A 16,818-nucleotide genomic window follows, 5' to 3' on the forward strand; every position below is an offset into this window, starting at 1 on the left:
ATTTTAAATTTTAAATTTGATATTTTTAATTTTTAAATTTTAAATTTGATATTTTATATCTTTATTTTTTGTTTATAATTATCAATTATTTTTTTNGTGGTTATTTGTAGTTTGTCCTTTATTTTACTTAACAAGTTAAGCGGAAGAAGTGGATTGGATACCCAAAGATATCATACCTTAAGGTGGTGTTTTAAATTTCAAAGTTTAAAAATTATAATTTTAAATTTTAAATTTAAAAATTTAAATTCAAAAATTAAAAATTTAAATTTAATTTGAGAGGGATAATATCATTATTTTTTGTTTATAATTATCAATTATTTTTTTTTATTTTCAATAATCATCTAAACACAATTTTTCTAGTTTCAACTTATACTCATATTTTTATCCAAATAAAAAAATATTTTTGTTCTTACAAAAATTCATACTTGTAGCTATTCTCGGTATAACTAGTTTCAGCTTATACTTTTGTTGGCCTCAAACTTATGGGGCCTAATTGCTTGCTAGTGGATGATACAACTGAGTAAGAAACAACTAATGAAGCTCCTTATTTTGGTGTTAGAACGAGTATATATATCTAGCTTGTGCCCTACCACAGCCCCGTTTGGATACCTTATAAAATGTAGCATGATTAAACTATGCTATACCCGTAGAAAATTTATCTTATGAGATGTTTGGGAGGCTCGAAAGAGCACCAATTTTTCAAAGCATAGTTACACTACATCCTAAAAAATGGAGTAAAATGATAGCTCCATCCCCCTCCTCTCTGCCTTATGTAAAATTTTAAATTTTAATGTAAGATATTTTATTTTAAATTTTAAATTTGTAAATTTTTAAATTTAAAATTTTTAAATTTTTAAATTTTAATTTTTAAATTTAAATTTTGAAAAATTATATATAGACTTCTGAGTCTTTCAAAATTTAAAGTTTAAATTGTACATTTTAAATTTAAATTTTTTTAAATTTGAATTTTAAAATTTAAGATTTAAGATTTTAGATTTCACATTTCAGTTTTCTAATTTCAAATTTCAAGTTCCAAGCTCCTAATTTCAAATTTAAAAATTCAAAATTCAAATACTTAAATTTTAAATTTAAATTTAAATTTTTTAATTTTTAATTTTCAATTTTCTAATTTCAAATTTAATATTTCAATTTTCAATATTCCATTTTCAAATTTTAACTTTTAATTTTCAAATTTAAATTTAAATTTAGAACTTCTAATTTTCAAATTTAAATTTAAATTTAGAACTTCTAATTTCAAAATTTTTATCTCAAATTTAAAATTTTACTTTTTTAAAATTTAATTTTATGTTTCAAATTTCAAATTTCAATTTGAAATTTCATTTTTCATATTTCATATTCCATATTCTGAATTTTGAAATTTAAAATTTAAATTTAAAATTTAAATTTTTATTTTTAAATTTTGAATTTTAAATTTTAAAATTTTATTTTTAAGTTTTAAATTTTGAATTTTAAAATTTAAAATTTTATTTTTTTGTTTTGAATTTTGAATTTTAAGTTTTAAAATTTTAGTATGATACATATCCAAACAACTTAAAAATGAAGCTGTGGAATTTTTTTATAGTTATAGAATTTTATATTTTATTAAGATCAAAATCACAGAATAGAAATTTCATGATGTTTTTTAACTATATATCCAAATATGGCCTCAAAGCTTTCTTTTGTAACTACAGTTTAGAGGTTTTATTTTAACTCCTTGTAAGGTCTTGAATAGTCATATTTATTAGGACTATCCGCTTGTTATATCATTACTACATTGAATGAGTATTTAAAAAAAAAAAACAAAACAAAAGTCATGGATTCATGATGCCGAAAATGTTGGAACAATGGCCACACATAAAATCTGTTTGTGATTTAGATCTAACTAAATCTTATTATGAAAATAAATAAATCAACTTACATATGATCGCTAAATCCAAATAAATACTTAATTGATCCAGAAGCGTGCGATGCACTACCCTAAAGCGTATTCCCGTCCTTACGTGTGGGATTAACCGGAAATAACACCCCAAGGTACGACCGGAATTCCTCCTCCTGCGAGCACGATCGTGAAGGAGGTTGACGGAGATTCTTTCAACACCCAATGATAAAAAAATCAAACAAAATAAAGGTAAAATAAAAATTTAAATAATGTTTCTTCTTTTGTTTTTCCACTTGGCTCACTCTCAGTCATATATATGTCCTAGATAAACAGTGCAATCCAATGTATATATATATTGTGGAGAGAGAATGGAACGTTGGAAATTTTTCCAATGTTTCCAACGGTCATGCCTTTATGTGGCATAAAGAAGAAATTAATTACATTTGATCCATCAAATTAATTAACATAATAAAAGATAATAAATGAGAATAATTGTAAAATTAAATAATATTTAGAGATTTTGGATTTTTCACATAAATTTTGGATTTTTCACCAACAGAAAAAGGCCTTAAAACTCCTACTACAGTGAAAAAAGTGAATAAATTTATAAACTCCAAAAAATTCTTCGCTAAATTATTGAGTGTGTTTCGTAGATAGCTACTATACTAGAGCTGATTCTTGCTAGTAAAGCTTCCAAACAGGACTTGATAATATCCAAAAATACTTTTTGAGCACACCTCAATATGTTATTGTTGTAAATTTCTGATATTTTTTTTTTTATTTTGAGAGATTTTTTTTTTTTTTTAGAGATAGGTAGCATGCTACCCGCTTCGTTTATTTTATTTAGAAATAAATTTTAGCTGAAAATGTGAATCAATTAGGATTTGAACTTGGAACCTCGGATACCAACCACCAAGCCCTTTGCCACTTAGTCTAGGGACGGTTGGTGAGAAAAATTATTGAAATGTTGATAAATACAAATGACACTTCTAACTGTGTTCATAAACCAAGACACTTACATGGATAACATTCTTAGGCACCTTAGTACCCTATGTTTGAAGTGAAAAAAAAAAAAAATTCCTAATCATAATCGAAACCGATTAGATTCAGACTCAAGCAATTTTGATAGGTCTCCTGTTGACCAAAAAATTTTGGGGCCAATAATTATAATTTAAAATCTACAATAGGCCCATTCATAAATGTGAATTAATGGGCCTCATTAAAGCCCTTTAAAACTTTAGGCCTATACAATAATTCGGGCCTCGTCTCAGCCCAATGAATAATTGTGGCCAACAAGTCTCATCAAAGTAGGCTCAATTTCAGCCCAATTCATGGGATCATGGCCCACATTTTCACCCACGTTTGAAAATTCAATTTCGAATATCATATTCAAATTCGATTTTAAATTTTTAAACCCCCCGAAAATATCTGTTATCCTAATAACCTTATTCGAAATTCGATTTCGAACTTCGAATCAACTCCCAAAATATCTCTCAACCAACATTCATTCGAATTTTGAATACCTATCCATCCCATAACCCATTCAAAATTAAATTTTTGAATTTCGAATCCCCAACCAACATCCATTCGAATTTTGAATACCTAACCATCCAACAACCCATTTAAAATTTGATTTCGAATTTCGAATCCCTAACCAATTCCCAAAACATCCTCCAACAACCTATTCAAAATTCGATTTCGAATTTTGAATTCACTAACCAATTCCCAAAATATCATCCAACAACCCATTCGAAATTCGAATTTCGAATTCCCAACCATTTCTCAAAATATCTTCCAACTATCCAACAACTCATTCAAAATTCAATTCCCAACCACGCCCCGAAAATTCCATCGACCTTGCGAGGTGCGTCATTCGTGGTGGCAGACACCCTACTTTGTTAGGGCATAACACTTCTTCTTCTTCTTTTGTCATAACCTTACATTACATCTTTACTCGGGGAGAAGTGATATTTTTAGGCCATGTTTAGAAGTATGAATATTTTATTCGATATATTTTTTTAATTTATTCAAAAAATGTGTACATTTGATTGATAAAGAGTATGATCAAATGTTTAAAATTGAATACTATATTCGCCCTTCGATTCCGTTTTTCGAATAAGATAAATTACTTCGTAGTTAAGATATGTTATCCTGTTTATTCATAGATAGTAAGACTTTTGAAGTAACAAAAATCAAACTCATCACATACAATCATAATAGAACATTTATTCAAAATAAGTTATTCTTAGATAATTATTTCGATATCCAAACTTCAGTGAGGAACTCCCTAACGATGTCTCATTAAAGAGTATTAATCTATCACCACGTGTCACTTTTATCTCCATCCAAAGATTATAATCCCTCCCTCTAAAATTTAATATTTCTTTTAAGTATTAATATTTAAAAATTCTGAACAAATTATTGGATGAAAACAAAACTAACATATAACAGCGGATCGGAAGCTCTCCAATGATGCGTCACTGGGGAGCTCCTCACTGAAGTTTTATCCTGCAAACAGGGCCTTGATAAAACTGGAAGGTCATCTGCTCCTAACAAAATAGTCTATGCCAATATGAACCTCCCTTCCAAAAGGCTTGTGGTGGCAGTCCAAGAATTTCTTTTTGCGTATACAAATTTGCTATTCAAAAAAGAATAATAAAAAAAAAAATGTAACTCAACAACATTGTAAAGAATGATCCAAAATCGACATCGATGCGTGTAAAAATGTGCTAGCTTTAAATAATTTTTATTCTTGTGATATTTCATCTTACATCGTGTGTGTGAAATCTTGTAGTAGATCATTGAATACCAATATGTGTAGAAGGGCCACAAAAAGAATGACATGTGAACTAATCTAAAGAATAAAAATATAATAAAACCATGATTATACATCCTATAATACAATTTGCAAGCCATGGCCCATGGGAGGTGGCTACATGCTGGGGAATGTCATACTACGGTGACTAATAGCCATAAATGCACGAAGAGCAAATATGCTATTAGACCTAGCCTGGCTCCTGGCCTGCTCATGAGCATTCGGCCTCCCGAAACCCTGCAATAAGTTAGAAGGAAATTAAAGTCCTCGCTAAGTAAAAGCTTGTAGTTATTAACATAAATAGAAAAACAACCATACAAAAGCACCCGCAATCAAAGAAGCCAATTGAGAGAGACTATGAACTGCTTTTAATATTATGAGCAGACTGGAGTGTTAAACAATGGTCCTCTAATGGAAGCATAATATTTTCTCTCTTTTCTTTACATTCTATCACTCTGTTAGAATTTGGGTTCAGATGAGGATTTTGGGTCGACTTAAGATGAAAATCCGATCCAAACATGATCTTAACTTGGTTCAAATCCCAAATTGCAATGAAGCTGATGGAAAGGTCCTCAAAGGAAAACTGAAGTAGCAACTCATGAAACATAAATGATACAAATGAAACCACAGGGACAGGGCACTGATTTGAATATGTGCTATAACACAGCACCATTTTATTTCCGAACTTTAGCCCTTTCCCTCAGGCACAAAGGGAGAATTAAACAATTAAAGTAAACAGCATTTCTCAATTTTGGTGAAACTGACTAGGAGATTGGGATAAGCCCGTTAAAAAATTTTAAAATGTCAATTCCCTTCGTATTTCTGCATAGATTGCCAAACTGGGACAAAATAGACCATTTCACCTGGATTAGCAATTCAACTTTTGTATTTTCTTTTCTTTTTCCTAATAAATAACATATAGTCTGGGTCTGGCACATAGTGCCAAGACAGCTTGGCCTCTTTAGATTGTGGAACAATGATTACACATTTGAACTTGAAGGACAAGGTTAAAGAAATTTTAAAAAAGAGACACCCATCTGTTACTTTGTTGCAGTCATCAGTTAAACAAAAATTATGGAATGTTGCACATAAAGTTAAATGGCCGTAAAAGATGCTACAGCACTGTTATAATGACTAATAAAAGAATCCTGTAAGTTGAAAAGGACTTTTTATTCCAAATGTGAAACAGAATTTATAAAATGTATTACTACAATAGGAAAATAGGAATAGTTTGGTGAATTGCTGGTATTGCCAGAAATTCTAATAAGAAATACACGTCAAGAAGCCCACAAATAAGATGATGAAAATTGTTAAGATGGTTCGGACACATCTAAAAAAAGAGACCGTGGCATCAGCAAGAAGCGAACTGAATCAAGGAAGGTTGAAGCTGTGGCAAAAAAGATAAGAATGGACTGACCCAAAAAACTTTTGGAACATTAAACCAACACAGATCTAGCTTGATTGGTGTAAGAGATGCTTTTAATTGTTTTTGATAAAATATTAAGCACAAAGAGTCTGGAATAATAGGTTATGCATAATTTAATGGCTGGTCCATTTAGTATGTCCATTTTGTCAGAAAATATAAATGTGCATGTACAGAGGAAGAAGCAATATCAAAAGGACTAAAAGTACAATGAATTAACATATTTTTGCCATAAACAGCTTACCAAAGACCATCAACTCTATCAGCAATAAGCTTTCCTTGCTTTGGAATAAGGCCAGTTGTGTTCAGCGACTTGAAAAAATGACCTGTAAAGAAGAAGGTGCAACGATATTTAACAGCTAGATATTATTGATGAATGTCACAATAGACAAAGTATACAGCATCAAACCTTTGTCATCAGTTTCCTGGGCAGCAATTAATCTCTCGGACTCCGGATTAATATTAAGAATAAGATGGTCATTTGACCCCTTACGCATCGTTCTTGCATGGGCTGCCGTGGAGACAGGAGGTATCAAAGATTTTCCCATCGCCCCCTGCAAATATGCAAGTCAAACACAACACAATGCATATCACAAACTAGATGCAGGTTAATCTAAATTAAAAGTATTATTTTGGATCTTCGAAACATTTTTCTGGTGTTGTATAGCTTCAACAATAAAATATTTAAAATTCCAATGCATACAAAAGCAAATGCAAATAAGAATAACTATAATAGGTATCAATAAAGAGCTACAATATTGTAGATATCATATGAGTTTGACAAGTGACATTACTACAGGAGGATAAGTTACGATAATTGCTGTAACAGCGGATGGCAGGGTAGGGAGGGAGGCAGGGAATTTATTTGAAAATATAAATGAAACATTCGTTTCAGGAACAAATTTTGTGAACTAAGCAGATTTATTCCCAAGTTATCCTCCTATCCTAAGATAATGAGAATGAAGCCAATTCTGCAGTTGGTGTAATAATAACTGTATATCGTAATAATAGCTGCATAGTAGGGACAAAGTGAGGGATAGTGGCAGATTAATCAAATTTGACCAAAACAACTAACGCCAAGTACTTTCTGGCGCATTTGGTAGGGAAAAGTTTAGGTTATTCTCCAGTTGTTCTGAGATGAAACAATGCCAACATGTAGTAAAAGCACTAGAAAGTAATCACAGTATCTGATGCAGGGTGATTTAGGGATGTTGAAAGTGAGATGGGTTCTAAATGAGATTTGTTTAGAAGTTTGAATTGAATGACTCAGAAGAAACTGTAAAAAAAAAAAAGTGATGACAGGTCAGTTTGTTTTGGTCTAAAGCATCAAAACTATCACCAAAATTCGAATTTATTGATACATTTAAAAGTACTGAAGTTTCAGTCTTCAACCAGTTCGATCTTCCATGCCTTCTTCACATGGAGAACATCATTTAAATCTTTGGCATGGACGTTGTTTTCTCCTTTAATAATGAGGTGCACCAAAATTCCCAGCTCATTCCTTTTCTTTTCTTTTTTTTAAACTTCAGTAATTAACTTAAAAGAACATCCCCACTAGATTTACTAATAAAGCTACCTCTGCCTTCTGTTTCTGGCCACTATTATAGTTAGATTGACCCAAATCAAGCACAACAAAGGCGGTGATAAACTCTGAACTCTATAGCTGAATAGACAAACCTACATATATGAATTTTTTATTTATTTATTCTGTGGGAGACTATGTTGAAGATGAGAAGGATACGAAAAACAAGTCTACCAATTCTTCGATCTCAGATATCTCTGAACCAATTGCTGATGAAGATGCTTCAAAGACAGTTCTTTCTTTGGCAGCCTCTGACTGCACAAGACGAGTACGATACGAGTCTTCAAGAATTTTGAGCTTTGTTGATAGATCATCCACAACCTTCTCCTTGGCCTGCAACTTAGCTTCCACTTCCTGTAACGTAGACTTGTTATTCTCAGATTCGATAGTTGAGGCAACAGCCAATCTTTCCAACAATGACAAGAGTGCCTTCACAGTGATGGGTTTCTGATCCTCAAAGGAATCTTTTCCTCCCAACAGATCAATTATTTTTCCTAAACCAACCGTCAATTCAGCTAATTCACTCCTCTTTGATTCCAAATCCTGATAATTGGAATCAAAGAATTCCCTGGCCTTCTTTAGCTGTTCGATCTCAGTAACATGAGATGCAAGAAGTAACTGCATGTCATCCTTTTCATAGGTCAAAGTATCCAATCTATGCTGCAGATCACTGACTTTATCAACAATATACGAGAGCTTGTCAATGGGACTTGAGAAATAAATTCCTTCGCCCTGGAACTGTGACTCATCAGAAGAGAAATTTAGCTTATTTACTTTGTCAACAAGGGTTTCTACTTGGTCTTTTGAAAATTGCTGATCATTTGTACCTGAAACAACAAAAGAACTTCAACAGATATGAGAACTGAAAAGAGCTAAGGGGAAAAAGAAGTGTCAAGGATAAATCTATATTGTCTCATTACCTCCATCTTTTGCAACCAAAAGCTGGAGTGGTGCAAGCCCTTCCTCTCTAGCCCTCACTATATCCTCTCTTGTCTGATAATTCTCTATCCTGGTCTTCATCTCGGTGTAAGCCTCTTGCAACGTAGCAAGATCATTTTCCAGCAGAGTACCTCTCTCTTGATAATGATGACAGTCTTGAAAGGCAGTTTCCGCGGCCACCTCAGTTTGTTCCAATTTGTGCTTAAGATCATGCATAGATCCTGCACATAATTTTTTAACATCTACCAGCTGTCCAATTTGCATCTTTAGTCTCCCAGCAACAGATAACAGACTATCTGCTGCACTAACATTCTCGCTATCATCCACCTTTGGTCCAGTTTCCACTTTGGATCTTGATTCCAACCCAAACAGATCATTGAATCCAATTTGGACCTCTTGGGTGTCATCAATACATTCAGACAGAAGTGCCATCAGTTCTTTTTGCAGAGAAAGCAGTTTACTTTCTTCAGCCTTGTTACGAGCTTCCAGCCTATCTACATGTGACTTCAAGGATTCCTGTACTTCAAGAATATTGAAAAATTCATCCTTTGTTATTTGCAATGCTTGGAACGTACGTGCTATATGATCATCCATGTAAGCTGACAAATCTTTAAAAGAGTCTTCAAGAGATTTGACCCAATTATTCAACCCTTCAATCACCGTACCAAAGGATAGAGCTTCATCAAGGTTTGCCGAACTTGTTTTACCGTGAGCCATTTTTCTGTTAATAAAATCTTCATAATTTGGTAGAGAGAAGAGCTTCACAAATTCTGGAACCTATAAATTTTGAACAATAATTTATCAGATTATGTCCCAAGCATGAGAGGTTCATTCAGCAAAATGTAACACTGAGACAACAGAAAATTGAAAAACTTAATAGCAGAAAAAAAAAAGATAAATAGAAGAAAGACAAATTATGAGACAGCATTGATGTTTCTCTCTAGATGCTAATGAAGGAAATTTAAAAAATTTACTCCCTAAACTTAAAATTTATATCCTTTGTTCTACTTCATCACTACAGCTGATTACAAGACAAGGCCATGAATCACTATTATCAAATTAATTACATCGGTGCATTGTACAGGAAAAAGAGCTACATCATTAATCAAACAAGCATCTAGTAATAATTAATATGTTCTTCATGGTTTGCTACAACGAGCAATTAAAACATAATTTAACGAATCAAGATTACATAACATACACTCATTCAGCAACAAGTAGAATAGGCACCATCAAAATGGTCGAAATGAGCAATTCAGTCCCTATTTTCTCTTGTCGCTAACAAGTTGGCCATTACAATAATTTTTGGGATATCTAACAGCAATGAAGCAAACAAAACATTCAATTACCAAAAGTGTATAACTGCAAACATGAAGCAACAGGACTTGCAGTGAATTATAATTACATAAAGATGTTAGGATATTCTGAACTACATATGACATAATAACCAGAAGACTATTACAGAATTTCATGTCATTCACCTTCCCGACGTATATATATAGAGAGTCTCTGCCTGCTATACTATTGTAAGTACCATCACCTTCGTTCTCATAAGTTGTTTACAATGATAGAGCTTTTGAATCGACAATCCATGCCGTTAAACATAATTTAGAGCATTTAAACATTCCAGAAATCAAATTTCATAACTTTTTGACATCATATGCCCTATGATCAAAGGACCTCAAAATTGACATTTTAAATGACCCGTAAGGAGCATTTCCGAATTAACGGTATAGAAGAATCGGAATCGATAAAATCTTTAATAGAAAATTCTATTCACTACATAGATCAAGATCAATAACTCCAATCTTGAATTTAAAAACCCTATCCCCTATTTTTAAGAGATTGTTCGATGTTGATCGTTCATTTTATACCCAATTGATGGACTTTATTATACGTTCGAAAAATTACAAATTTCTATTTCTACATACTTCAAATACTTTAGATTATGTCTAACGGTGTGGATCATTGATTTGGAGGCTTCATCATCGAAAACGACTTTTGAGTATGAAGGCCTCTAGAAGAGTATAGTATGTATATATATAGAGTTGAGCTGGAATGCTAACGGTAGCAAACGGGCTCCGTTGCCACCCATTTGTTTTCGATGATGGAGCTTTCAAATCGATGATCGGCACCGTTGAACATGATCTATATCACTTGAAGTATCTAGAAATCAAATTTCAAATCTTTTCGACATCATTGACCTAATGATCAAAGGGTTTCAAATTTGTAATTTTAATGGTCAATATGAGGCGTTTTCACCTTTAACGGTGTAAAACTATCCAAATCAATTGAATTTTGGTTAGAAAATTCTTTAAACTATTTAGAACGAGATCTATACTCTCGATCTTGATTAAAAATTCCTATCATCACTTTTTAGAGGATATTCATTTTCAGCCATTCATTTTTACGCCCACTTGATAAACAAGAGAACAATATCGGAAAAGTATGAAATTTGATTTCTGGATATTTCAAGTGGTATAGATTATTTTCAACGGTACCGATCGTCAATTTGGAGGCTCTATCATCGAAAACAAATGGGTGGCAACAGAGCCTGTTTGCTACCGATAGTATTCCAGCTCAACTCTATATATATATATATATATATATATATATATATATATATATATATATATATANTATATATATATATATATATATATATATATAGGCTGGGGCTACTATACTCTTATGAGTATAGATCCTCTTGTACTCATAAATTTTTAACCGTTGATTGATGGAATGTGTGGTTAGGATGATGGTGGTCCACACTTAAAATGATAGTGGTCCCCTAGGGTTGAGTGGGTAGTTGGTTGAATAGTATGATCTAACGGGTGAAAATGATCAATTGAATAAATCTAAGGGCTGAAAACTTATGAGTATAAGGGAGTCAATACTCATAAGAGTATAGTAGCCGGACTCTATATATATATATATATATATATATAGGCTAATATTCTATTAATAGCACCAAGTCATTAGTGCTACCAAGTTTTTGGCCATTGGATTAAGTGATGTGCGGTTAGGATGATGTCGGTCCCCTAGGGTTGAGTGGGTGGTTGATTGAATAGTATAATCTAACGGGTGAAAATGATCGAAAGGATAGATCTAACGGCGAAAAACTTGGTAGCACCAAATGCTTCGTGCTATTAATAGCATAGTAGCCGAACTATATATATATATACACACGGATTATGCGGTCGGGTAAGACGCTTGCATGGCGAGTCCGCACATTCCTTGGGAAGAATCCACATCTCGCTGGATCCTCATGTATCCACCCTCGCCCCACGCCGTTCCCCATGAGTTTTTTATGAGCCAATACTTAGTTCCGTCGTCGGCCGNGTATAGTAGCCGGACTCTATATATATATATATATATATATATATATATATATATATATATATATATATATATATATATACACATATAAGAGTCCAGCTACTATACTCTTATGAGTATAGGACCCTTTATACTCATAAATTTTCGGCTGTTAGATCTACCCCTTTGATCATTTCCATCCGTTAGATCATACTATTCAACCAACCAGCCACTCAACCCTAGGGACCACTATTAACCTAACCGCATATCACTTTATCCAACGGTTGAAAACTTATAAGTACATAAGGATCTATACTCATAAGAGTATAGTAGCCCTAGCCTATATATAGAAGTCAAAAAGGGAATGCTACCACTTTATGTAAAAGACCAGTCAAATAATTGAGCTTAAGCCACATTCTTGTAGATTGCTATGTCCTTCAGGGCTTCAGTCCTGCTACTTGCACTAAAATATTTTTGGAAAAACAAGGGTATAAATGTTCTTTAAATTAATCTTTTACAGCTTTGACTGCTTTAACATTAAAAAAAAAAACTTCAAACAAATACGATGAAAATAGTCAGCATATGCAAAGACAACCAATGAATCATATAAGAATAATTCATAGAAAATGAAAAAAAGAAAAAGAAAAAAAAGAATACCTCCTCCAAGCCATGATAGTCATGAAGTCCCTTCGCAGAGAACTGCTCATGCATGCTCTGCATTACAAGGCCCATGTCTGTCAAGCTATTGGTCTTTTTTCTGAACTCTTCAGTCATCAAGGTTACAAGGTGTTCATCCATCATAAGCATCTTAAATTGTCCAAGGTGACTATGCAGTTCAGCTGAATGACTTTCCAAACTGCCACGAGTTCCTGCCAACTCTTTAAAGCATTCAGCAATCTTGGCATTCAATGAGATTATCTGCTGTTCATGCTTTTCTTCAGCTTCCCTCTTCTTTGCATCCAGCAGAGAAAAACTATTTTTTTCCCGTGATAATGCATCTTCTAATGATTCTATAGTTGCATGGGCATCAGCTAACTTGTTCGCATTTATAGAAGCTTCCTGTTTTGTTTTCTCAAACTCCTCCTCTATACAAGCCTTAGCAAGTTGAATTTCCTTCTCTTCTTCAGTAATAAAAGAAATATGTTCTTTTGCTCTACTTAGTTCATCCTCTAACGATTTGATAGTTAAAAATGCATCAGATAACCTGCTAGCATACGAGGTAGTTTCATCTTTTACCTTATGTAGCTCTTCCTGTACATGAATCTTAGCTGCTTCTGTTTCTTGAATGTGCTTTGCAATCCAGTTCACCTTCTCTAAAGGGCCTTCAAAGATGTTATCAGCTGGGAGAACAATATTTTCTATAGAACTAACTAATATTTGCAGTGAATTTTTGTTTTCATCCAACATCCTTTCTAGTTCTGTTCTTTGATTATGTAAGGACACAATATCAGACTCAAGCTTCTGAATAAGCTTAGAATGAGCAGACAAATGCTCAATTTGCTCCTTCAAGTCTGTGATTGTCAAATCCCTAGACTGTATCTCATGTTTTAGTTTCTCTATTTCAGAGTTTTTCTCATCCAAAGAATGCTTGATACCATCACGTTCTTGCATCAGGCCCTTTCCTTTCCTCACAGCCATCGAAAGCTTTTCTCTGAGCAAAGAAGTTTTCTCATCAGATTTTTCAAGCTCTTTCTGTAAAGAGTCTTTCTCATTTCTCAAATTAGTAACTTCCCCTGAAATTCTTTGCAATTCTTCATATAGTCTGGTCCTTTCAGATCTATCAATCATCTCTTCTTCAAGAATGTTCTTACACAGTATCAGTTCCTGATCAGTAATGTACAATAAACTTTGGAAACTCTCAAACTGCTCAAGATCAGCAGAAGCAGCTTTTATCCTTTCTTGGATTCTATCAACACATTTCTGTATCATCAAGTTGCTGTCCACAAGATGCTCACCATCCAACTCAACTTCAGAAACATCTACAAACGCCTTTATCAGCTCATCCTTTTGATGAGAGACCTCAGACAGCTTTCCCGTGATTCCTTCGTGCTTGGACCTTAATTCAGCATGCTCATTTTTGAGAATCTCTCTCTCCTGTTTCTCTTCCAAAAGAGACACTGTCAAACGCTCAATTTCCTCGCGCATCGAAGCTAAATCTGATTCATGTGATGCCGCAGCAAGCCGCATCTGTGCAATTTCATCCTGCATCCTGTTTACATCATCGTTAGCCTTTTTGAATGAGCTTACTAGCCAGTTAATCTGAGCATCTGATCCTATAGAAGAAATAGATTCTGGTAGCTCAATTGAGCACAAGGCATTTTTAACTTTCTGATGCTCTGCGAAAACTACATCTGCAATATTCTTTTGATCAACAAACCACCTGATCTTATCTACAGAATCTGAGGAAAGCAGTTTCTCAGGAACATTAGTCTCAGACATCACCTTATCGATTTCCTGATGAACCTTGTCCTTTTGTGAGAGCAACTCTTGAAGAGAACTGACAAGATTGTGCGATTCCTTGAGCTCAGCAGCACTAGCTTTAGCAGTCTCTAGGGCATCATTTGCTTCCTGTAACTCGAGTAAGCACTTCTCAAGATCACTAGACTTCTCAGCTAAGGACATCTTCAGCTCCTCAAGACTGGCCTCAGTGGCTTCCATGGCATCAGACTTCTGTTGCAACTCCACCATGCACCTCTCGAGCTCACTTGTCCTCTCTTCTAATGACTGCTTTAGCGAGTCACGATGTTGCACCAAGGACTTGCCCTTTTTCGCAGCCAAACTGAGCTTTTCTTTGGTAGTAAAATATCTGTTCTCCGCTTGCTCAAGTTCCATTTTCGTTTTGCTTGTCTCGGCATTAGCCATATCTAAATCATCTTTCATTTTCTTAACCTGCTCATTCAAAACAACCATTTCTTCCTCAAGTCTACCCATCTTCTCTTGCAAAAATTCCTCCTTTCTCTTGCTTTCAAGTAAGTGTTCTCGAGCAAGACCTAGAACAGAAATAGGCTCATTCCCTGAAGCAACCGAATCAGGCCTAACTTCTCCCAAAGAATCTCCAAGTTGTCTGATTTCCAACAGCAACTCTCTGTGTTTCTCTATGAGCAAATAAGTTTTCTTCTCTAACGGAGAGTCTCCTTCAACATCAGAATCAAGCAAAGACCCATGTTCTCGTCCAATGACTGTGTCAAGGGAAGCTAGCAACCTACTGGAAGCAAGATCCGATCTCTCTCTCAGAGACTCCGACCAAATCTCCCGAATCGAACCCAAGTACGAATCAATGACATTGCGCGAGATCAAAGACACAGAAGCTTTTACATTGAGGTCCTCAATCTCCTGCTCTTTGGCATGAAGAAGACTATTCAGGAACTGAATAGTGGCCTTAGTGTTTGCGTGCTCATCAACAATAGTTCTCAAATGATTGATAAATGTGGAACAGTCCTTCAACATGGAATGCAACGGCGTGGGAAACGACACTGCCATTTCGTCGTCTCCACCGGACTCAACTCGATGCGCATGCACAACTGACTCATCACTGCTTGCTGGCTGATGATCAATAATATCTTGAAGTTGCTGCCGTAGACTGACCACTTCTCTCCCAAACACTTCTCTTTCTTCCTGAATCAAGCAAGAAAAGGTCATTTTACAAAATCTACTACATCAGAAAAGCGGAAGAGTTTGGATACCACTTTACCACCCCATGGTCAAACCTACACAACTTTACCACCTAAGTTTATTTTTCCAGTAGGACGTGCCATTTGGGACCGCTTCGATGAGCGCATCGTAACACGTGCATATGGGAAACAAACTATATAAGGATTTAAGTGCTTAACCTTACTAATCCTACAATGTCAACAAGGAGTATCTAAGGTTAATTTTTCCGGGAGAAAAAGAAAAGGACGATAAATTCGGCGATCTCACCTTATACTTACAGCACTCCACCGCGGCGTCCTCGAGCCGGGCCTGGGCTCTGGCGAGCTCGCCCGCCGATCTATCCCCAGATCTCTCCGCGATCTCGATCAGGTCCGACGCATCCTCGAACGTCTCCTCCCGCCCGCCGTCCTCTCCGCGGTCCCGCTCGTCCGGCGCCTCCTGCGTCGACCCATCAATATTCACCAGAATGCCGCTAGAATCCTGCACGTAAGAGTCAAAGCCGCAGTATATAAATAAGAATATATGTGCACGAACGCAATATTATAAACGCATAGAGATCCAAACTTGCGATAGGCAATGAGGAGAAGAGATGAGATCTCTAAATTCTGACCTGATCGGGGTTGCCGGGGAGCTCGACGAGGACGCCGTCGCTGCTGCCGCTGTCGTTGCTGGGCGATCCGGGATCGGCGAAGGCGGAGGGGTCGGCGCCGGGGCTCTGCGGCGGCGACGATGGCGGCGGCGGCGGCGGAGGCGGCGGCGCCACCGCCAGCCTCGGGACGGTGACCGGCGCGTCGTCGTCGGCGGCGGCGCCGGAGCTCGAGGAGTCGGAGCTGCTCCTCGACGCCTTCGGGGACGATGCCGAATCCGAATCCGAATCCGACATTGATTCGGACCAATTCGACCGGATTCAGATCTATGGAGTTGGACTGGGAGAATTGGATCGAAGAGGGAGAGGAGAGGAGAGGAGAGGACAAGGGGATCGTCGGAGGGGATATCTTATATTAGCTCATTATTAAAACCCTAGGGAGGAGTAAGAACTAAGAAGGTGGGCAATGGCGAGAGAGAGAGAGAGAGAGAGAGGAGAAGGGGCGAAGGAGACGAAATTCTCGCCTGCACCCGGTCTACTCGTATGCATCAAATAGTATCTACACCGCGAGCGGAGCTACTATACTATATATACTCTTTATTATCGAGTCATTTTCCATATTAAA

At 35.5% G+C, this 16,818-nt stretch overlaps 1 protein-coding gene across 1 annotated transcript; it reads right to left on the reverse strand.

The window, feature by feature from the left end:
* On the reverse strand, positions 4,597-16,727 carry LOC109726217 (restin homolog). The gene is made up of 8 exons (XM_020255703.1): positions 16,218-16,727; positions 15,875-16,087; positions 12,614-15,571; positions 8,620-9,415; positions 7,874-8,526; positions 6,527-6,671; positions 6,362-6,443; positions 4,597-4,931 (listed from the first exon to the last, which is right to left on the reverse strand). The coding sequence occupies exons 1-8, from the start codon at positions 16,488-16,490 to the stop codon at positions 4,829-4,831; spliced, it is 5,223 nt and encodes a 1,740-aa protein (XP_020111292.1). The 5' UTR covers positions 16,491-16,727; the 3' UTR covers positions 4,597-4,828.

Source organism: Ananas comosus, linkage group 21, assembly GCF_001540865.1.
Source record: "Ananas comosus cultivar F153 linkage group 21, ASM154086v1, whole genome shotgun sequence".
Lineage (NCBI taxonomy): Eukaryota > Viridiplantae > Streptophyta > Magnoliopsida > Poales > Bromeliaceae > Ananas > Ananas comosus.

Coding starts and splice junctions, on each gene's coding strand:
- LOC109726217 (XM_020255703.1), bottom strand. CDS start 16,490: ATGTCGGATTCGGATTCGGATTCGGCATCGTCCCCGAAGGCGTCGAGG. Junction 9,416..12,613: donor ACTATCATGGCTTGGAGGAG/GTATTCTTTTTT, acceptor CAAAATTTATAG/GTTCCAGAATTTGTGAAGCT. Junction 6,672..7,873: donor TATCTGAGATCGAAGAATTG/GTAGACTTGTTT, acceptor GCATATTTGCAG/GGGGCGATGGGAAAATCTTT.